This window comes from Musa acuminata, chromosome BXJ3-8, assembly GCF_036884655.1.
Source record: "Musa acuminata AAA Group cultivar baxijiao chromosome BXJ3-8, Cavendish_Baxijiao_AAA, whole genome shotgun sequence".
Classification (NCBI taxonomy): Eukaryota; Viridiplantae; Streptophyta; class Magnoliopsida; order Zingiberales; family Musaceae; genus Musa; species Musa acuminata.
This window is the reverse complement of record NC_088356.1, coordinates 50,348,074-50,371,520: the sequence shown is the minus strand read 5'-3', so window position 1 is coordinate 50,371,520 and position 23,447 is coordinate 50,348,074. Positions and strand designations below refer to the sequence as shown.

Sequence of the window (23,447 nt, the reverse complement as noted above, 5' to 3'; positions counted from 1 at the left end):
AGGAAGTCGAGTCAAACGACGTGAGCTAGTGACCGTAGGGAGGATATGTTTTTTAGACATTTACTTAAGAATTGCTTACATAACTACAGAGTGCTAAATTTATCCCTATCAATATATAATGTTGAACGTCCATAAGAATATTAAACCTTTAAAAGTGACTGATGGATATATTATTACTAAATTAGATTTAAATATTTTTTATCAATAATTTAGAATCAACGAGATAAATAAATCATATTTTTAGATTATTATGTAGTAGTAGTAATAATAATAATAATAATAATAATAATAATAAAATAAATAATAATAAAGTAAAGTTGACAATAGGTTGATCGCTTGCTCTTTAGATGACTCTGTAATTTTCAATTCCACGTTTTATTGCTTTTGGATATCATATCTTTTTTTATATTATTTTTTCTTTTATATATATATATATCATATTATTGTTACAATTTGGGTCTGAAATAGTTTCTGATCGTCATCAATATCATCACCATCATCCTGTGGACGTCATTATTTATCTTAGCACAAATCCCAAGCCTTGTTTGGGTGCGCAATTGATAGATTGGGTTGGGTTTGGGGGCTACAAATCGATCGAAGCCATTTGACTCGACCCAAACAAGCCCAAGTGGCTGCCTTCAAATGGCCAAATCTATTTGGGCTGAAATGTGGCCCAAATACATATCGTTAAATGTGCTCTCTTCCGACCGGAGAACGGGATATTTTTCTTATTCGACCTTTGTCCGCCAAGAAGAGAGAGAGAAAGAGAGGAGAGAAGGAAGCGACGAGGACTTCTCGGCGAGTAAGTAGACGAAATCTCTTGCATCAAACCTTGACGGACGTTTGATCGGAAACGGGCTTCTCAATTGGATGATTCGATCGTTTATTGGGTTCCAGAAAAGTTGTATATGTTGATTAGGTCATCTGATTTTTCCTCATTTTCATGTTCCTCTTTCTGGTGTGTCCTCGAGGTTTTATTGTGTTCTTGGTAGGGAATGTTGTCTGGGAGCAAGATCTCATTTTTTTGGTGCTGGTTGCGGTTTGAGAGTTGCACTATTAAATAATCGAGTCTGCACTCTGCACGAAGTTTCATTAGGAGAGTATGGAACCAAGACAAGTTTATGTAGTTGGTTGAAATCTAAATTTGGATAATAAACATAAAAAAAAAGAGAAATAAGGATGTATATGCATGACATCAAGCTTGAAAGTATGAAATTAGTAATTGTATTTGTCTGATTGTTACTGAAGATGTCTCCTGGGTGACTGGTAGGAAGATAGCCCAATTAATCATATCTCCTTTTGCTTTTGCAATATGACTGCTAGATAATAATGACATTCAATTCTCCGCATATCGGGAAGAATTGATCATCAGAACAATTTTCTATATTTTTATGCATAGTCTATATTACCTTATTACTAGATGTTTGGGCAAATGACTAGAATAAGAGAAATATCGGAAACCATCACTGTTCCAAAGCCCTATAATCTGTGATCATTTATCTGCCATATTGACTTTCAAAACAATGCCAAAAACATTACCATACCATAACCCTAAATCCTTTCATAGAATTTTAAATTCCTATAGCCATGCCGTTTCATGTTTTTTAACTGGTCATATGTGTTGCATCTCTGGCTTTGCCCATTGACTGAAAGCTAGCATGCCCATCCACTGAAAGAAATTCTGCACCTGAACTTTGTTAAGCCAGCATGCCATGTCACACATTGGTATTTATTGTTGATTTTCACTTGAATTAGATTTTTTTTCTTTGTGGTCAATTTGTTATCAGCAAAAACATCTTGAAGAGGGTCATTAACGATGTTGTCTTGATATTGTAGAAATGGAGGCACTCCTTGTAAAGCATCTCGTTCCTTCCAGTCATGCTAATCCTTCTGCAAGGAGACGTTTTGGAAATTGTACATCAGAAGACTCAAAATTGCTCCACATTTTGCCAGTACAATGGGGAGTCAACAAGCATATGCATTTTTCTCATTTCACTACACGATCAAAACAAACTCCAGTTCAAGGCATTTAACTATTGTCCAATACTACTATATGTTGGAAATTTTTTATTTTATCACTAGTGTAGTTTTCATAATTCATAGTTTAGCTTTCTTGTTGAACTCGCATCGGCGGTGTGTGGTAGAGTCAAATTCTTAACCGAAATGGCCAGTAGGTGGTCTCCTCTGGGCAAGCCCCATTGGTAGTTCTACTAACGAGATGATCCAGGTAGAAGGGTGATTGATGGTAGAGTTCATCTAAGTGACAAGTTTGAAAAGCTTTACTTCCTCACTTTTGATATAGGTCAGAGTGTGACAAGGATGATGGTTATGTAAAAACAGCATATTTGAGGATATGTATCATGGATTTCAATTATCTTTGGTGCAAACGTTTTTCATATGAGTTAAAAAGCAAACATGATTCTAATGGACATACTTGAACTTACCTTATTGCAAGTGTTGGAGCTGCTGTTTGGATAGATACTTTATGATTGTTATGTTAAAAGGAGAATTATTCCTAGTTATCTTGATTAAATTGTGTGGAGAGTCAGGTGCAACAACATGCTAGAGTTGAAATAAATCATAGGTTTACACTGTTTAAATTGAGGGCATTTTGTCTTAGAATGTGTCTTTGGTGGATTTACAAGCTCCAACTTACATAAGATTCCTGCATGCAGATAAGCACACCAAATTTATTAAAGCTGCACCATGATTATAAATTTTTTCCTATCAACTAATTTGGGATCGACATCCATTATTGTTCTCTTCTATTCTTCATTGCTGTCCTTCAGAAATTATGCATAAATTTGCATGTCAAAAATTATACTTGATCTATCCAATCTGATGCAAGTCAAAATTGTTGCTTCAAGTCCAGATGAAGTATTCATGGACTTGGTTGAGATGGCTATTACTCATTGCTCATTTGGTACTTGGGTATGTATTTTAGAAATGGAATGCCTTCTTGCCAGTGAAATTTTCAAAGTCCTATGTAAATGATCTCGCATTCTCCAAAACTGGTGGGTAGTGTTAATTTGTATCTTTTGCAATCTTCGCATCTATTAGAACAAAACCTTGTCAGTCTCTTTATCTTTCTCAGTTTTTATTTTTACCTTTAATTTATCTTTTGTGTTTCCCACATTCCTCGTGCGCAAATTTTGCTTGTTATGTAGTTTCATTAGTTCTCTGGTAGGTCCTTTTGTTTATCGTCTATAGAACTTGCAAACATTGATCAGTTGGCTTCAGATTTTCAGGATTTTGCAAATCCTTCTCGTCTTTTACAAACAACCATGGCAAAATTGCAGACTAAATATGTTCCTGAAGACATACTTTCTTCCTTGGAGTTGGACATGTCTAGTTCTTACTACATGGTTGAGCTGTGCACAAGTAAGGATTTTGGCTCTTGTTTGAGGGACGTAAATGCCGCCATACTGCTTTGCTTGATAGATGTAAATGGTGATGCATTACTACAGAGGCTATCTGCAGTTACGTTAGACCACTCTATGCAAGGGAAGGACATGGATTCCAATGAATCTGTTCACTTTCAAAGAGGTTCAGTTGATATTGTCACCTTCAAGGGCTCCAAGTTAGGAAAAATTGAAGCATTTTGGATTGGTCTTGAATCAGGTATGTCCAGAATCTACTTTCTAATACTATCATATCACTAGCAAACCTTTTGTCACACTTCATAAAATGAATCCATTAGCTGTGAGTAGCAAAGTTCTATTATCTATGGCTTGAATGAAGTTTGATGTGGTCTGGATCTTTCATCTTCAAGGTCAGGTTCTTGGAGGCTTGATGGTGTAAGCTTGACAGTGATCAGTGGGCCAGTATATTTATCTCCATTTACTGAAAGTGGAGATGAAAGTCAGTTTGATTGTGTGCAATATAAATTTGAAGCAAATAATGTACTTCTTGGAGAAGAGGGGATATCCATTGTTGAGCTTAGGCCATTCTGTAGTACCGAGTTATCTAGGATTTCTTTTACAACCTCACTAAATATGCAGTCGTTGTCACAAACCCTATTGCTGAATAAACAAACAACAAAGGAGGATAGCATGAGGGAGTATGCAGATCTTAAGTTCTCATTGCTAGTTTATGACCTCATTCTTATTTCAAGTGGTTCATCGATTTTAAATTTCTCTTTCAATGAGAAAGCTGCTTATGCATTCGTAGCTGGTGGAATTGGTGGATTCTTGTACCTTTTGCTGTTGCAAAGGTCGGTCGACGGATTGTCTGCACCAGGAAATCAGTCTGAGAATGGTGAGAACTTCTTGCAGGCCTCTGGAGGTTTTAAGAGGCAATGGTTAACTTTGGCATTGGTCATCGCCCTTGGTTCCACTGTATTGAAGTATCGGATAGGAGGAACAACCATAGCATTGTCACCAACTGAGCTCTTCATTGGGGTTGCAGGCTTTCTTACAAGTAAGATAGCTGTGGTTCTGGCAGCATTTAGACCTTTCGAAAGGAATTCAAAGAACAAGTAACAGACAAATGGGAGCTGGTCGATTTGCAACTCTATTCAGCATTACAGGCCCCACATCTACACCAAGATTGATACCAAGTACAAAGTATATGACTAATTAAACCCAGTTGGAGTGGGTTTTATTGTTTAGGTATGTGATTTTAAATCCAATTAGCACCAGAAAGCTGAAGCCATTCCTCCAGCAAATGAAACTAAACTTTAATATCGGAAGAACCTCACAAACCATAGATTATCAAATGACATGTTTAATGTTTAAGTGGGTATGCTTGTTATAGTTACAAAAAAGAAATTATCCAAGTGTTATCATCAAGTTTTATCCTTGAGATGCTTTATATTAGTTAAGTTATCATTGAAATGTACTACCAATATTTGTTTTTGAGATGCACAGTATCGTCATTTCGTGCCATGTTGGCATGTTTTTGGCACTAACGCAGCGATAAATTTTTTTTAAAAGATGTTTTATGTTGGTTGGCATGTATGGACACCATTAAACATGGATTGTCATTTCGTGGCACATGACATGGCACGATTATCGTGTAATATATCATGATGGTCAAAATAGACTTGTGTTTGGTTTGTATGAATCAAAATTTGTTCTAGCCATATATTGTGACTTTGGCATGTGGCCTGTGAACATGTATCGATTGACTTCATAATCCTTTAGGCACTAAGTTTTATCTCTACCAGTAATTCCTCAATCGTGGTATCCGAACTTTGCAGGAAGATCCGCACATGCAGATGACGACACATCATGGAGAGGAAGGCTTGTGCGATGATGAAGGTGAGGAGCTTACTACAAAAGCATAGCCTGCAGTTCTCTTTGCGAGGCCGAAGGTCAAAATCTCACCTTTTGTAGGAGCAGGATATGTTATCTTCGATCAGATAATATGGTTCTTCTTTGATGCTATACCCTTACTGTTTCGTGTCCCTTAAAAGAGCTGAAAGCCTTCAGAGACGATCTATCTTTCATCTGCATCAATTCTGATTCCAAACAATTTATACAGCTCCTATACAATTCTAGCTTTTTCCCCCCAAAAAAAAAAGGATGCCGTTTATGTGGTACTACATTTGAATTTATTGAGCACTGTTTCTTATCTACCATTTCTCCTCTTCTTTATGGCAATTTAAAGTGTGTTGCTTTCCTCTATTTTGAGAACTGGTGCCATGGGAAATGAGGGTTCTCAGCTAGAAAGCTTCTCTGTATCGTTCCAATTTTATCGGATATCTCCGAAGAGACAGCTAGAAAGCTTCTTCTTCTTGTATGACCGAACTACTATTGCCATTGCACTCTGGTGACTTTGGAGGACCTAAACGAGGCTCTCTTCAATGTAGGATCATATAAATATCTCGGATTAGGATCATATTGTTGATCCATAAGGTATCACTCTCTTGGAGGGTAATAATGTTCATCAGCTACAAAGCAGAATGCAGGACTATTTGGGATGGAGCTTCTAAAGTTTCCTAGCTCATCTTGTCCAACATCATCATTAAATTTGATTGTCCAGAGGATGTGCTTATTTGAGGTGCCAAATTGGAAGGAATTCAACTCCTATAAATAGAATTTGACTCTTAAAGGTTGATCCAAATACTTAATATGTTATTAAAAATATTTTTTTTTCCTTTAAGAAAGTTTGATGACTATCTACTGATCATGTTTTATAGAAAGAAAAATATGGTCACTCTGACTTAAATGGGTGATTTTTTTGTACTTGTTTGATGAAGTAATGTGTATTTTTTTTATTTGAGTGAAAAATTAATTAAACGTTATTTATTTTCTAAATTCTAAATTAATTACGATAATAGAAATATTCCATCTTTACCTTTGCGTCCTTCCCAACGTGAATTGGGTCAGCCCTGATGGACGGCTGAGATGGGGCTCTCGGCATCCGCAAACTGTGAACGAGCAAAACATACTCGTTCGAGTTCTGTGGGACCCACTCCCCATCGTGTCTACTCCTTCGAAATTACGCACTCGTCTTGCTTCCTAACTATTGGTAGAATTCCGTGGGACCCACCTGGCTCCGCCGCGAAGGCAGATGTGTATCCGCGTCCGTCACGACGAGAAACACAACCCCGATCGGCCCACAGATGAGACAAATGGACGGCCGAGATCGACTCCTGGCGTCTTCCGCTCGCGCTCTCCGCTATCGTCGTCTCGCTTTTCCTCCATGGCTATTGGGCACAGCTACGTGGGACCCGCTCGGAGTCCCAGTCACGAGCAAGCGACGACTTACGGGGCGGTGTCTTTGCGTCTCCCACAGAGAAACACGATTAATGGACGGCTAGAATGGACTCCCATATCTACCCATCGGCACCCACACCGATTTCATAAGAAAGCGATAGGATAAGTCTCCGAGGAGCCCACCGAGGAACCAATTCAAGAACGGGTATTGGGTCACCGGGTACGAAAAGACGTTTTCCAAAAGAAACCCAATAATAATCCAACTAATTGTAACCTAGCATATGTAACGCGATACATATCGCTTCTCTTCGCCGCTCCGCCCTTTCTTCTCCTCCCCCCCCCCCCCCCCCCCTTCACTTCGCCCCCCCCCCCCACCTCTTTCTCTCTCTCTTCGCAATAATCCCCTCATATTTCCCCTCGGCTTATTATTATTATTTTTATTATCGCCCAATTCCTTTTCAAATCGATCACAGGAGCGAAACTCCTCCCCCGCTTTAAACCCCCAACATCGCGTCCGATCCAAATGGCTTTCCACATCGCTTGCCCCATCACTTGGTAAGACTTCTCCTCCCTCCTTCTCCCTCCCCCTCTTCTGCCCTGTCTTCTCCCCCGCTCTCCCCTCCCTCCCTCCCTCTCGCTCGCTCTCGTTTGGTTGCGTGACGATTGGATCGACGATTGGTGACCCGCAGCCGGCGGATTTGCGATTGCGAGCTCGGATTCCCCGCGGCGCTGCGCGGCGAGGCGGCGAGGAGCGGGTTCTTGGATGAGATCGACGCGCTCGAGGAGTTCTTGAGGGACCCATGGACCGTCCGGCCCGCGGACGAGGAGGTGGAGGAGACCGTTCAGGTCTGGGTCCCACGCGTGGCGCAGGTCGCGGCCCCGCCCTCGGCGGCCGTGGACGATGGGGGTGGCGGCGGCGGCGGCGGCGGCGGCGCGGGGGATGAGGTGAAACGGGCGCTGCTGCAGCGGCAGGCGCTGGCTGCTTCCCTGGCGGCTGAGGATTACGTCCGGAGGTTGGAAGCTGGGAATGGTTCGGTGAGTGGTCCTCTTGTATCTCTTGGTTAGGTTTTGTTTAGCTTGTTGGCTCGCCCTTGTCTTAGATTTGGCCAATGACACTGTTGCTTTAGGGTCTCGTGGTATTCTAGAATTTATGTCCAAATTTCCACTTTAGTTTTCTGAATTTATACCAGAGTTGAAGTTTCTTTCTTTAAGAATTAATCTATTATGCTTGCTTAATTTTCTACCATGTTTCTTTCAGGTTTACAACTATTCATTTTTGATAACTGGATTCATAAATTATGTTTTTTTTGTCATGCACTTTTTCTTTGTTTTCTATGTTAATTGTGCTAGATGTTTTGGTGGTTGTTTAAGGCACCTACATGATGGAACCAGTATATGTTATACATTTATTTTTCCATTAGAAGATATCTGATTATGATACCATGACAATAAAGGGATTGAATCGTGGGCATTGAACCCATGCCCATTTAATAGCCTGACCGATACGGGTCCGATCCATTGTCGGGGTACCAAAACATGATACCGAGAGGGGAGGATCAGGGTATCAGGACATTCACTAGGAGTTGATGTGCTACAGGCTACAAGTGATAACCGGCATGCAGCGGATGACAGGTCGTATAGATCAATGAGCTCATGGCACAGGCAAGAGAGTCGTGAGTGTCCATGACACTTGTGTGCATGCATTGCAAAACGAAACCAGCATTAAAAGAAAATGGACCGGGTTGCCCGAAAGGGTCAGTCCACATCCTGGTTCACGTTGGGGCCAATCATTGTCGATTTGGAGATCTAAACATTTGGATGTCAAAATCTGAAAAACCTGTAACGAATATCCCCAGGACAATATTCTTTTATTTGTTGTCATAATTTGAGCAATATTTGATGCTAATAATATGAATACTGGCTTAGGGCTTAGCTTCCTCCCAAATCTTTTGTAACATTGTCCTTAGTGAATAATTGCATCTCATCATCATGTCTTATGCTACACTTGAAAAACTAGAGGTCTATTGTTTCATAACAAACTAAGCATTTTTTCTCTACGTTCCATGATATAACTGTAATTATTTAAGTTATATGGTTTCCATCTTAGCTCAATTGATTGATCACTATATGTTACAGGACAGGACGTATTTTATTTCCCTAATATTTACTGGCATTAATATGTATTCCCTCACGTCATTTTTAGATATCAATTAATTCAACTTACTACTATTCAAAAGTTTGTGGATTATATTATATATATCTCTGCACTTGTATTCACCATCTCAACGATAACCATATAATTAGGATTTTCTGACAATTTCGAGGTGTCAAATGAAATAGCTTACATGGCACTAAATTGTTTACACAAGAATTTTTTTTCTATATTGTGGAACAAAAAATTAGATAATAATGGTTGAATTATCTCAGGAGGTACTAGGAGAGGCAACCAGCAATCTTGCTGGAGAAGATCAAGGCATTCCTACCATCAAAGTTATGTGCCGTATATGTTTTACTGGGGAAAGTGAGGGTAGTGAGAAGGCTATGAAGATGCTATCATGCAAATCATGCAACAAGAAGTACCATAAGAGTTGCTTGAAAACATTGGCTGAACATAGAGGTTTCTATTTACAACTCTAGAGTACAATAGAACCATTTTTCCCCCAAAGATTTCCTAGCTAAGCATTTTTCCTGCAGATCTATTTCATTGGAGTTCGTGGTCTTGCCCCTCTTGCCGCATATGTGAGGTACTTGCTTTTCCTGTTCTAAGTTGGTTACAGCATTTTCTTGAGAAAGGGTAACAATAATATTATTAGATATTTGTGTGTTTTTTGGAACTTTTTTCTCATATTTTATTTCATGGAATACATTTTGGCAATTATGGACTTTTCAAATTATGTTGTCTGTATATGTTCTATATTTCTTTGAACACACAGAACAAGTTCTATCATTGTTGGAGTGCTGGTAGAGCCAACTAAATTTTGGTTGTTAAAGCATGGTTAGACAAAGTTCTATGTTCAGTATTCTGGGGCTGCTGATTCTTGAATTTAAATGTTTTTTCCTACTGAATCTTAGTGCATCCTTTTATTTTGTGGCAACCTTGACATTGCGTGCATCTCTTTTTAATTCTTTCGACCTCGAAAACATGTTGATCTTAATTCCATGATGTTGACAATTTACAACTAAAACATTGACAATGTTGGGAACAAAATTTCATCATGTCATCCATCTTCTCCTTTCTAATATGACTGTCCATTTATCTATGGGTAATGGATCCAATATTTGTTCATTCAGTCTATTTCAAATTGATTTCGGCATTGATCTGGTTCCATTCCATCTAGAATGCTAACTTTTATTTCTAGTTGATAACTATTAAGACATACTGTTTCTCTAGTGAGACCGAGGAATGTATAATTCCTCGGTCTTGGCAGTAGCAGACACTTGAAAACATAAATGTATAATTCTTTCCTGTACTTAGGTTGTCATATGCGTGCATTATATGTGTTGGTCTGCTGTGAGTTCTTGAGGTGAGTCTTGGCATCACAGTGAAGTTACTCCTCTATTTCAGTTCATATCACAAAAACCCTTCTTTGTTTGAAGGAGTAAGGTTGGACGCATTGTAGACACCCCGATGACGCAAGTCTTGTGCATTAGGCCACCTTTTTTATGTCCTTTAAAGAACTTGCATCTAAGAGGGAAAATGGTTTCAGTGAACCAGTGATTCAATTAGTAATTATCCGAAAAAAAAATAGTAGTCATCTGAAACAGAAGTTTATGCAATGTACATGTATTAGCAGTACGGACCGGCCCGAGCAAAATTGCAAACCCTATAGTTAAGTTCATGCTTACTGCATTGCCATAAACCAAATGAATATGAATTCTGAACAAATCTCTTGGTAACCTCTAGAAAAACAACCCAATTCCAGAATGACAATATGTTCCTATTTCAAAAGAATTTGATGTAGTTGTTATCAAGTTTTTTCTGTAGTAGTGGCAATTTAGTCACAGATAAGTGCTAAGCCTCATTTTCCTAATATCTTAACCTTCTTTTTTCTGCTAAAATTTCTTCCCTTGAAAGTTGATAACTAGTTTTATACAGCAGAAACTCATTTTTGTTTGCTTTAATATTATGGAATCTTTTCAAATTGGTATGTTGGTTCAGGAATCACATCTTTGATGATCTGATTGATGATGCAATTAAATTTAATTTATGAAAAATATATTTTAGAGGTTCTACCAAGTTCCAAGTACTACTGTCGTAACAGTTAGATGACCTTGGTGAACCTGCCACTTCTTCTGGAAATTTACAAAAGTTTTGCATATGGTTTGCCTTGCTGGTCCGTACCGATGTACCGACTGGCCTTCGATATGATATGTACTAAACCGTACCAACATATTGGCACATAGTACGGTGGGGCACACCAACAAACCGGTATCTACTGTATGTATCGGTCTCCTGTTAGATTGATATGCATCACCCATATAGGGTGGTATGTCGTGGTACGACGAATCTTAGTTTTGCAATTGTTGATTCTAGGAACAACTTGTTGAAAGTCATCACTCTGTAAGAGCTTCTGAAACTTTTATAAGCAAGGTTTGCCAATTTAGGTATTGGACTCGTGCAAGTCCATGATAGAATCGGTACGGGCAGGTCTCTGATAGCATACCAACCGCCAACACATTTTATGCTAGTACATACCGTGATACTGAGGGGGCAAGGATAAGAAGGTGAGAATGAGATGTGTGTGTATTTGTGGAGGATAAGAAGAAGAGGAGGTTTGTGTAAGAGTACTACCAGGAGGGTTGACAGTGGTGCATTGTGGGTGGCGGCGTGGGAGAGGCAAAGTGAGAACTTGTGTGAGATAGAGAGATGAGAGATAGGCGGCAAGCATCCCTAATAAAAAAAAACTGGTATCACACATGAATCACCCAAAAAGAAGTGGTCTGCATCCCAGTTCATGCTCAGAACAGAAATATTGGCTACCACATGCTGGTCCAAGTGAAATGATAAACCTTGGCTGTAAGACTTTGATCACTTTGTGAGGATAATTTTTCCGTACCTTGACTTATTTTTGTTGTATCCTTACTGATTGCTAGGCTTACCCGGAGCATTGGTGTGTTTCTTAAGTGGAGCCGGTTACAACTGTAACACTAGACAATCTTTTTTGACGATTTCAACTCTATGGTTTTCAAAGCTATGCTGCAAAATATTAAGATTCATTTCTAGTAAATGTAACTGTATTTCAGTAACTTTATGACTATTTTCATTTCTAATGACATTATGAAATCCGGCTACTGGTTTTCAGATGACTATTTTCTTTTCAAATGTTTCACTGAAAAGAGATGCATTTGTTGTTGAAAATGGAAAATGCTGTCTGATGCAAGTAACCAATTTACTACATTGGTCCTTAAACTGATTGTTTTTTATTTTAATCCATTTCAGTGGGCTATAAAATACATGCAAGTGCATTGTGTGATGTGTTTAATGTCTTATGCTCATTTTTGTCATGTTCTGGTTGTCTTCCCTGCTTGGGTTGGTGATATCTCTACCTGATTGTTTCAACTTCAGGTTTGCCGAAGAACCGGTGATCCCAATAAGCTGATGTATTGTAAAAGGTGTGATGGTGCATATCATTGCTATTGTCAGCAGCCACCACACAAGGTTTGCGTTATATGGTTGATTTCTGGATGATCTAGTTTTCTGTCTTTGCAATGTCAGCTCAACAATTGAACTTGCAGAATGTGAGCCGTGGACCTTACTTGTGTCCGAAGCATACAAGATGTCATAGCTGTGGGTCAACTGTCCCTGGAAGTGGTCTTAGCACAAGGTACTTTAAACTTTTGCTGTAATTTTCTGCATGATCCACCTTATCAGTCCGAACTGGTGTACTGACCAGCCATGGGTATGGTACATACTGATGTATTAACATATGGTACGATGGGGTATATCGACAGATTGGTATTTACCGCCTATACCGATCCTCTGTTGGACCGGTATGTACCGCCCATACTAAGCGGTACAACGTGGTATGGCGAACCTTGGTTTTCCGTACATAATTAAACCACATGGTCTAAAATTAGCCTATTGGATTGGCATCATTCTTCTTCTAACATTGATTAATGGTTCACAGGTGGTTTTTAGGCTATACCTGTTGTGATGCTTGTGGCAGATTGTTTGTGAAAGGAAACTACTGTCCAGTCTGCTTGAAGGTACTGCTTTATTAGACACAATTTTTACCTACTAAGAGGAAATTGTGCATTGTAAATTACATACAGATTTACGTAAAGATTGTGGATATGACAAAAGTCATAGACATGCCACAATCACCATGTCCATGTTTAATGTGGCATATGAATTTATTTAGCTGTTAGAATATCCTTGAGTTTATTTATATCATTAACAGTATTGGAAAAAGTGCAAATGTGGCATGATGCTATCGAAAGTTTAATTTTGCAAATGAATAATCAGTTAGCGATAATGTTCAGATTACTGGTAGTCAGTTATATCTGAGTAATTAAATCATTGAATCTTCGAATAGCATCTTCGTGGTCTTTGATTGGTTATAGATGGCAACAATTCATGCTTTCCTTGGGAGTAAGGTGGAGACAGCAGCAAGCTTGAATTAAAATTGAAAGCAACAAGCTTGAAATAAGTCATGCTTTCTCTTTTTTAGGGAAAGCAACAAGCTGCAATCTTGTTCTATAAAGCTATTGAAATAAGTCGAAGGTGGAAATTATAGAAAAATTGAAAAGGAAAAAGGAAAAACAAAAAAGCGAAAGAAAGGAGGGTGGATGGCCTCTTCAGATTAATTAAAATTACTAAGATACAGTCCATCTATGGTGTAATTTTATAATCTGCAGCAGCCTAAGAAGATGGGATATTGTTTAAGCTAGAAAACCATTCTGAGGTCCTAGATAAGATAGAACTCATTCTTGCACTTTCTTGAAAATTCTTGTTATTTATTCCTTTGAAATCATCCAGCAGATCAACAGGATGAAAGCATCAATAAAATATCCCCATGTGTGGACATATGCTAGCTATTCTGGATTTTCAGAGGACATCAGGAGAGGATAGGGGTAGTAAAAAGCTTGATCCCCAAAAAGGGCATCCCAGATGTACTTACTAGTGGTGCATTGAAGAAAGATACGAGCAATGAACTCAGCTGAAGCTTAGCAAGTTGAAAAAGTGGCTTCTTGTGTCTATTGCTTTTTCAGGAGAATCTTCGGGGGCTGAACTTTGTTTCTAAAAGCAACCCCACATTAAGCATTTGATATTAGGGATGTAGGTGGCCTAGCAGAGGGCCCTGCCAATGGGACGTAAGATGCCCTGAAATTAAGGAATTTATAAGAAGGTAGGAATAGGCCCTTTGAGCTTCATCTCCAGGCGATCAAATCAACCAAACTAGAAATTTTGATATGCTCAGGTTCTGCCACCAAAGAGAAAGGCAAGCAAAACAGGATCTGAGGGCCAAGGATGAGGTTCGCGTAATGCTTTCAACCAAAACCATCTTGATGCAAGCCAGAAGATGGTGATCTCAGGAGTTAGTACTTTAAAAACAATTGCATAGTACTGGTAAAGTAAGTTCTGAATGAGAGGGATCAAGTCAATTGTCCTTCCCCAGCCTAACAGTTCTTCCATTTGCCAAGTGATATAAACTGATGCAAGCCAGAAGTGACCATGATCTCAGGAGATACAACTTCTAATACAATGGCGAAGTAGTGGAAAAGAAAGTTCTAAAGGAGATGGATCAAGTCAGTTCTCTGTCCACAGCCTAGTCAATCTTCCATTGCCAAGTGATGTATTATGTTGATTAAAGATTTCTAGGCTCGAAGAAATAGAGAATAGATTATGCTGATTCAAGAACTTTAAATGATTATGAGGAAAATGTCAGGAACAGTCAATGTTGCGAAGCTCAAAAAATTCTTGTTGTGTGAGAAAAATGGCATATGGCATTGCAGTGATAATATTTGTCATTAATAGTTTCTGAAGCTTTTTCCTCTCCATAATTTTCCTTGAGACCTCTTAGGTAGGTCATAATCTTAAAAGATTAAGATTTTTCTAAGATTAGGTTATCAAACAAAACCGTCCTCCCAACTTTTCAATCATGAGGGAAGAGAGTAGACTCGTTATTTCTGTGAACATGTCTTTGGAATAGGACAGGTGGTCACCCAAAGTTTTCGATGCTGGCTTGTGTGTATTCTGCATATTTTGTGTTGACTATAGCTGTTTATCATGAATATATTCTTTCTCCTTTCATTTATATGGGTTTTGTCACCCCATTCCACCTGGTACAGTTTAGCATAACACATGTTGAACTGAATTTTTGAATCTTTTCTTGCTTGCATAGGGTGGTTGGTTCTATTTCTACTGATGATCGCTGCAATTTATTGTGTTAATTTCATTTTTGCAAAATATATCTTTTTTGTTTGGCTTCATGAAGTTTTTGAATTTGACAGGATTTAGTCATTTTGGTGCTGGAGTAAATCATCTTATGATGCATTATCTTTATACTTCACAAATCAAATTGATCCAACCTTAAAATTGTTTTAGCCTTTTAGGTTTGCCTCAAAAATGGAGTATTAACTCTTAAATAGTTGCAGTTGCATTGTGGGAGTAAGTAATGACTTTTATGTGTCCATGTTATGGCTTGTTGTGAAGATCCTATTGTTGGGAGTACATCACATAGGCAGAGTAATTGTTTTGGAGAATCTTTTCTCTTTTCTTGACTTGGTACATTGGAATGTCATCTAATGGAAAGGTACCTTCACCATTGCCCTTCTAATTTCACGAAGGAGGAGAAATCAATTGTTGATTCTGTACGTATCCTGACTTTTCCACTATAAATTGATTATCCTATTATGGGGAAGTCGTTAAATTTATCAATCTCAGATTGAAGTCAAACGATTAGGCGCTGTCCTAGTTATATGTTATTTTCTGGTGTTCCGTACTGTCACGCCCTTAGTTGGAATTGCCTAAGGCGTGAGGCACCCTTGCGGCAAAGACACGAACTTAGCTTGCGTTGTCTAAGTCGCGAGGCACCCTTGCGGCAAAGACGCGAACTTAGCTTGCGTTGCCTAAGTCGCGAGGCACCCTTGCGTCTTACGTTGCCTAAGTCGCGCTTCGCCCTTACGATTTGTGTCCGCAAAGATCAGCCCACTTGCAACCTCTCGCAGGTCTCGAAGGACCTGTAAAAAGAGAAAGTTGATTAGTTCGAAGAACGAGTGACGGACAAGTCTTGACGTCTCGCGAAAAGGGGAAGCTTTATAAGCAATTCAGCGAGCACCTTGCGTGCATAAGAGAAAATAAGGAGAGGGGGAAAACAAGGACTTTAGAAGGTTGAACGAACGACTGCAAGTCCACAAACAGCTGCTCATCGGGTGTCGGACGCGACAACATGTTCCCGTCAAGGTAACGTGCAAACTTGCGAAAGGTTGTTCAACGCCCGACACTATACCAAAGCCCCATCCAGCCCTGTGCCACCTGGGGGGTTCTAGGGTGCTGAGATGGCTGACGTTTCGCGTGCAGCAGTGGGCTACAGAAATCAACCTGTGGCACGCGAAAACGGAGCTGTTTTGGGGCTGTTTTGCTCGGTTCGGTGAGCGGTCGCACTGTAGCGCTGCAACTTGTTCGAACTTACATTTTTACAGACAAAAGGACTTAAAACCAAGCCAAAACATGCTGCCAAGCAGATGTACATGTAGATTAGAGCGACGAACGGTTCGTTGAACGGAGTTGTTGTGGGTGCGCGACGACCGTTCGTGACAGTACACTTCAACCAGAAATGTCTCTCACCCATGGTTCCAAATACTGGTTGGTTGGTACAGTGTGTACAAACTGATATTTTCTGGTTTGAGCAATGACTGATATCGGACCGAATCGTTGGTATCTAGTTTTTTTTTTATAATAATTTTTTGTTCATATCAGGCAGTATGGGTTGATTTACCATTCATTACACCAGTACCATGCCGATCCAATAGATTACTGAAATTGGTAGTGAACTGAGATTTGAAACCTTGGTCTCACCATCCTCATTATTTTAGTTAATATTCTTAACAAACAATTTTAATAACTGTATTTCTTTCTTTTCTTGTTAATTTTTACACCACACACACTCACATATATATATTTGTTGTTGTGCCATTAAGAAGGTGAAGTAACTTTTGTAGGTCTATGGAGATTCTGAAATAACACCCATGGTTTGCTGTGATGCTTGCTTATATATATATATTTGTTGTCGTGCCATTAAGAAGGTGAAGTAACTTTTGTAGGTCTATAGAGATTCTGAAATAACACCCATGGTTTGCTGTGATGCTTGCGAAAGATGGGTCCACTGTCTGTGTGATGGGATCAGGTGATTGTCAGCATATTTTTATTACTCTCTTAAGAATAATGTTTCATTTATAATATGTTTGGTTATGCAACATAATCCAAAAATTTCTGCACCTAGGTAATTTGTATTCTATTTCACATGTTATATTGACGTTTAGTTGAAAGACTTCCAAATTAAGAAATTATAGTGAAGGATAAAATTGCCATGAATCCCACTAAAGTAATGCTTTGCTTCACACATTGTGACGGAAAGGATCCAATTATTTTCTATGTCAATTTTAAAAGCCACCCAACACTATTGTGTAGCCAGTTGGTTTTATCGTATTTCATCTCTTTATCAAAAAGTCCAATCTAAATAATTGAGAATCTCCAGACCAACTCCATGTGCAAACTAGCTCAAAATAGTGTTGCCTAGACTCAAAATGTACTCAATGAACGTGTAACCCTGTGTTGATATAGATTAGAGAAACATGGCATGCAATGTTCATGTGCTAGAGAGAAAAAGGAGATAGAGAAGGAAGGGGAAGAGTAAGGTAAGAGGGAGGAGGAAGATGTAGACACAAATAAATGAAGGGGTGGAGAGGGAACTCATTGTGCTGTATTGCCAGAGCAATTGAATCATTTCTGTGACAAAAGAGTGGTTCCCCTTTGCTCCGTTTCTTCTTGCCCTCAATGCAATAATGTTGCCTGTTAGTGCTCACACAAGGTAAATAATATGATATCTTGTTTTAAGTTCTAGTTAATAAATTTTAAAATTAATTCTATTACATGATCTATGTCTCTCAAAAATATCTTTTTCATCTAGACTCATGCAAAGCTCATCTTAATATTCCAATGACTTATAAACTCCTGCAATATTGATAGTAATATTAATATCCAATGGTGTCCATTGTCCACAAAGGTGGTACTGTTTGGAGGAAGTCTTGAGTTTCAGAAAGTGTGTACAGGGGCCGCATGATATGGTATTCTTATACTGGAGAAGTAACTGATCTATACGAAGTTTTTGACCTAACTGAGGAATTAGAGCTTCTTGGAGAAAATGAACTTTCAAATGGTGACGGCTTTTCTGATTTGTAAATAAGACATGGGTGATTTTGTATTGAATTCTAGTCTATGCACCTTCTTTATGAAACAAGACATTGGTATTCACAATCGGCCTGCCTAATCTTTAGTGGTTGCAAATATGTTATATACTAAGACTAGAACTTGATATTGTGGAATGTATACACAATAAAGGAAGAGGACATGTGGAGGTGCATTCTTCTGTGGCTGCAATCAATATGATGCGCATGAGGATTATCTTCCTTAAGGTTAGAGGACATAAACAATATGTTAATTGTCATAGTTGCCCTTTTTCTCAGGGCAGTTACTTGAAGATGAATATGGTTCCTTGGAGATAAATATAGTTCAATATGTTAAAACTTGTATTTTCAGTTGATTTCTACTTATGTACACCCCTCTAGTCTAGAAGAACGTTGGAAAACTTAGATGACAATCAACACGACAAATTTTTTGCTTTGGATTGGAATTTTGCACACGTTCATTAGAGTTTCATCATGGATTTTTTCATGAAATTCTTCTTCTCAGCTGTTAGTATTAGTGATAGCATGGTTTTTCTTTAAAATTGTGCCAATTATTATTATTTTTGTTAGTTTTGAGATTAACATTGCATGTTTCTCTTTTTATCCAATCAAGCATCTTTATATTTCTTGTTGCAGCAACACTAGCATCATATGTTATGCTGTCAGCAATACTATTTTCTCTTCATTCCAAAGGTTTAATTGAAGTTGGCTTAATACTGTTTTTTCTGGTTCTTGTTTGAAGGACTTTGCATTTATTTTACCATATGCTTTCTTACATTTTTATCCTTTTCTTTTTTCCACATGTCGCAGTGATGAAAAATATCAGCAGTTCCAAGCTGATCAAAACCTACAATACGTATGTGCTGCATGCCGTGGTGATTGTTATCAGGTGTCATTTGCTATTTGATAGACTTCTGGGGTCTTCTTGTACCACGTGATTTGATAAACTAATATTCGCTACCTTAATCATTATAATCAGGTTAAGGATATACATGATGCAGTTCGAGAACTTTGGAAGAGAAAAGATATTGTTGACGGCGATCTGATTGCAAGTTTGAGGGTTGCTGCAGGGTTGCCATCTCAGGAAGAAACATATTCAATATCTCCCTATTCTGGTGATGAACAAAGTGGTCCAATCATACTTAAAAATGATACTAGCAAGCCCCTAAAATTCTCACTCAAAGGGATCAGTGATAAATCATCAAAGGATTATGGCAATATCTCCTTAAACAAGAAGCAAGCAAAGAAGAAAGGGTATCGGATTAAGTTGGTTGGTAAAAAGGAAGAGACATATTCTAATATGGAAAGACAGAATGAGGCAAGATCATTAGAGAGTTCTTATAGGGATCAGAGAATTGATGAGATGACCTCTTCTAGACCTGATGGACCAGATGTGCTTTCTTCATCTACAGCTAGAAGTCCTAATGCTAATGGCATGAAAGCCAATCAGCTTGGTAATTGTGAACAAAATATGGTCAAAGATGTAGCAAGGGATAATGCTGATACAGTACCTAAAGTCAAAATAAAGAGCAGTAAATTACAGGGTTTGCATTTTAAAGAATGTGCAGGTAAAAGTCCAAACAAGAATGATACTGCAAGAAGTACCAAACTAGTTATACATATCGGTTCAACAAACAAAAATGCTTCTAGCTCTCCAAGATCTGAGACTTCTAGCTGTCATAAGGATCAAGAGTTAGCTGCTTCCTTTGGTATGCACATTATTATGTATATGCTGCAAACCAGTTATCTTTGTTCATTCTGGAAATCTTGAGTTATTCTGTATTATTTTTATCAAAGATTGATAAATATGATTAGATTATGATGCGGCTCTAGGGTTGTTTTAGTCTATATCTCAAATTCATATTCTGGGAATTACTGCCTTGTATATTGATGTTATTATGCACTGGAAGCACGTAAAGGCAACTAATTTTCACAAAGTAATGCCATGTAGATTGGAGAACTATATAGGTATCTTTATAAAAGAAAATGCATTTATTTGTGTTTTGTCTAATTGTTGATTTTATTTGCTTGTATACCTCACTTATTGCCAAAAGTTGAATTTTTTTTTATTACTCCTGCTTTGTAAAAACACTGTATATATGTTTGGTTGTTAAGTGTGTATTTCTGTTTGTCTGGCATTTGGGCTAGAGGCCATTAAGTCTCATCTCTGTTAGGATAGAAAACATTTACTGAAGAATAGAAAAAGTTACGGGCACAAAGGACTAGATTGTAGAATTTTCGGTCAAAATGGATAATGGCTTTTGCCTCAAACAGCACTTATGCTTCCTTTGACTTTTTATTTCATAAGATCGTGTCAATCTGAAGTCTATAATCCTGCCAATATGGTTGTTGCAAGTAGGGTTTTGAATACCGGTCCATATCGGCGTACCAAGTTCTGCTCGGTACGATACGTACCGGTATATACCGTCGGCACGCTAGGGCATATCAATGGTTCACCCTAAAACCTTAAAAATACCTTCACTTACTACGCCAGGGCATACCGATCGGCATGCCTCAGTGATGGTCAAAATCCGAGGTGGTATCGGTCGGTTCGCCTCGATAGTGGTCGATACGCCTCGGTACCGGTCAAAACATTGGTACTGCTTGGTAGAGGACGGTCCGCATACCGGTATCCTCTCGGACTGGAATGTACGGGCAGTACACATCGAAATTGAGAACCCTGGTTGTAAATCTTGTACATTTATAACTGCATATAACATCCTCATTGAGTTCTTCAATTGATATTTAGTTTGGTGATCTCTTGGAAATAAAACAATTTTATAATGGTGAAATTAAAATTAAATTCATTCTCAAATGGCTTCTTGGTTTTTCATGTCTTATTTCCCCATCTTGATTTTCCATGCCCAAATGCTAAGTTTACTTCTTGGTCACATCTGTCATAAATTTCTTTATAAACCTCTTGTTATTCGTTCTAAAATGGTTTTTAAGGCTATTTCTTTGTCAAGAATCCCTTTCAAATTTTCTTCTCTGTAATTTTTTTATTTGTCTTAAATCTAAATAGCTTTCTTTATTGTTTTTTAGCATAAAACTAATCTTTATTTTAAAAGAAATTCGTTTCTTCCAGAATTTAATAGTATGACATTTATGTTTAATTTTATGATACTTTGAGTAGCTAGAATGTGTCCTTTGTTTATACATGAGTATCATAATGTAAATAACTTATTATTAACATGAGTTTCATGTATGTTCTATTACTGCTGTCGAAGCAGGTGTTGATGATGCCATAAGTTAAAAGAGAACAAGATAATATGCTAGACTATCATGGTGAACATTGTAATGTGATATGATTTGTGCGTTCTTCTTGTTTAACCTTTAATGCTTCTGCTCTATCCAATGTCTGATTTTGATTTTCTCTTTAGAATGGTTCTTCCTTCTGCTTATGTAGAAGACTGAAGAATAATGTAATTCCCTGTTATTTTCAGGAGCTAAAATGGATAATTCAAATACAAAGAGAAGTCCAGAGCATGGAGTTAAAGGAAAAACTATAATAAAGATTGGAAAATTTCATGAGAAGCACCAGAAAAGCAATGGTAATGTGACTGATGCACGTGAACTTAATACTACAGATATATCTGTAATGAGGAGGAGTGAGATAACTGCTGCAGCAGAAAATGCATCCACAGAAAGAAGTGATAAGGTTCTCCAGAAAAAGCAGACTGCTGATATATCTGTTAGGTCTCATAGAGATAGCAATGAGATGTTACCCTCAAATTTTACCTCCAGTTCTTCAAAAGACCCGAAGACTTTGCTCAAGCTGAAATTTAAGAATCCATATTTTGAGCAGAAAAGTTCATGGGCCCCTAATGGCGAGGAAGAAAACTCTGTTAAGGGGCAGAGATCAAAGAGAAAGAGACCTTCAAATGAGAAAATGGGTGGATGGCAGGATGAGAGATTATCGAAGTTGCACTTGGAGAATCTTATTGATGAAGCAATGGATGCAAATTGGATATTGCAGAAATTGGGTATGGATGCAATTGGAAAGAGAGTTGAAGTCCAATCATCTGATGGTTCTTGGTTAGTATTTAACTCCTATTAGTTTCTAGCTTTATAATCTAATTATAATCTAAGAGCTACTTTCATAATAGCATGGCTGCATAATTTGGAAATAATAGTTTGTTTTCTTTTATAATATAAAAGGATTGACATAGCCATCATATACATTTAGTGGTTCATTCTAATTGTTTTTTCATGCTCACTTATTTTACCTTCTTTTAGTTGGCCCATATGTGGAACCAGACTTCACTGTGTATTGTCTTGGTTCAAGGGTTTCTAACTGTTATGTGCTTTTTTGTATGTTGAGAAGAGATATATTACTTTATAAAGATTTATTTGATGTGGATGCTTCCAATGTATCTGAGCCCTAAGAAACCAAACAATGTCAATACAAATTGCTTGCTTATGGGTGAGATTTTTTGGAGAGTGGTGCTTGCTAGTTGGGGCTAGCAATTTGCCTTGCTCTCTCAGTTACTTACCTAACCCCAATTTGGTAAAGCTATAGGAAGGGGGTGGGGGTGGTTGGCATGGATAAGCTTATGGATCCATGCCTCAACACTATACACTATACATCTTCTGCAAATGATTTCTCTGATGGTGCAATATTCTTAAATTTCTGCATGAGAGGATCTTGTTTTGTTTATATATATATATACACATACATACATACATATATATAGTAAATATTTATTTTGGGATGACTATTGTAAATTGAGCAACTGCTCAGTTCTAGAACCAAGATAGAATTGCTGGATGATTTATGCATCATTATTGCAGGCATCAAGGAACCGTTACTGACGTCAACCAAGATACTTCATCTTTGTCCGTCCGTTTGGATAATGGAAGATCTATCCTCTTGGAGCTTGGGAAACAAGGAATTCGATTTATTTCTCAGAAACAGAAAAGGGCAAAAACATGAATTCAGTGAAGGATCATGGCGTAGTAGGTGAATCATATAAAGGGGAAGTTCATCTCACTCTGGCCTAGAAATTTATGAAATTTAGAGCTTTTTGATTTTGGCTTCCTTGATGTGACTATTCATGTGGGGGCGTATTGGTCTATGTATATTTGAATCGAAATTCTATGTTGAACAAGAAAAATCAACAACTGCTGAACGATAGAGTGCCCCTGTTGCTAAAAATGTATCATTTGTATCATCTGTGCCATTCGTTGCTTGAGGAGTCATCCACTCAATTCATCTTTGCTTTGGGACCTTGTTGATCAAATTGATTCTTGTGTTAGTCAGAATACAGCAAAGAATCCCTGATGAATTTATTGGTTGCTCTCAATCGAGTTTGATATTGTAATGCTGAGTGAGAATGAACTCACAAAAACAGTTTTTCCAAATTTATGATTGAATGT

General features: G+C 38.1%; 2 protein-coding genes across 2 annotated transcripts; both read left to right on the top strand.

Annotated features, from left to right (window-relative positions):
- The first annotated feature begins 692 nt into the window (after window positions 1-692).
- Window positions 693-5,581, top strand: LOC103995768 (uncharacterized). The gene is made up of 5 exons (XM_009416460.3): window positions 693-802; window positions 1,837-2,025; window positions 3,241-3,621; window positions 3,778-4,610; window positions 5,201-5,581. Exons 2-4 carry the CDS (start codon window positions 1,839-1,841, stop codon window positions 4,479-4,481), a joined length of 1,272 nt encoding a protein of 423 aa, XP_009414735.2. The 5' UTR covers window positions 693-802; window positions 1,837-1,838; the 3' UTR covers window positions 4,482-4,610; window positions 5,201-5,581.
- Window positions 5,582-7,014: 1,433 nt separating this feature from the next.
- LOC135645653 (uncharacterized) lies at window positions 7,015-23,374 on the top strand. Its single transcript, XM_065164272.1, has 12 exons — window positions 7,015-7,217; window positions 7,352-7,697; window positions 9,090-9,279; window positions 9,357-9,406; window positions 12,229-12,321; window positions 12,399-12,487; window positions 12,791-12,869; window positions 16,929-17,011; window positions 18,882-18,960; window positions 19,051-19,780; window positions 21,515-22,106; window positions 22,863-23,374. Exons 1-12 carry the CDS (start codon window positions 7,186-7,188, stop codon window positions 23,002-23,004), a joined length of 2,505 nt encoding a protein of 834 aa, XP_065020344.1. The 5' UTR covers window positions 7,015-7,185; the 3' UTR covers window positions 23,005-23,374.
- The last annotated feature ends 73 nt before the right edge of the window (window positions 23,375-23,447 follow it).

Coding starts and splice junctions, on each gene's coding strand:
- LOC103995768 (XM_009416460.3), top strand. CDS start 1,839: ATGGAGGCACTCCTTGTAAAGCATCTCGTTCCTTCCAGTCATGCTAAT. Junction 2,026..3,240: donor AAAACAAACTCCAGTTCAAG/GCATTTAACTAT, acceptor AGTTGGCTTCAG/ATTTTCAGGATTTTGCAAAT. Junction 3,622..3,777: donor TTGGATTGGTCTTGAATCAG/GTATGTCCAGAA, acceptor CTTCAAGGTCAG/GTTCTTGGAGGCTTGATGGT.
- LOC135645653 (XM_065164272.1), top strand. CDS start 7,186: ATGGCTTTCCACATCGCTTGCCCCATCACTTG. Junction 12,322..12,398: donor GTCAGCAGCCACCACACAAG/GTTTGCGTTATA, acceptor TTGAACTTGCAG/AATGTGAGCCGTGGACCTTA. Junction 17,012..18,881: donor TGTCTGTGTGATGGGATCAG/GTGATTGTCAGC, acceptor CACATGTCGCAG/TGATGAAAAATATCAGCAGT.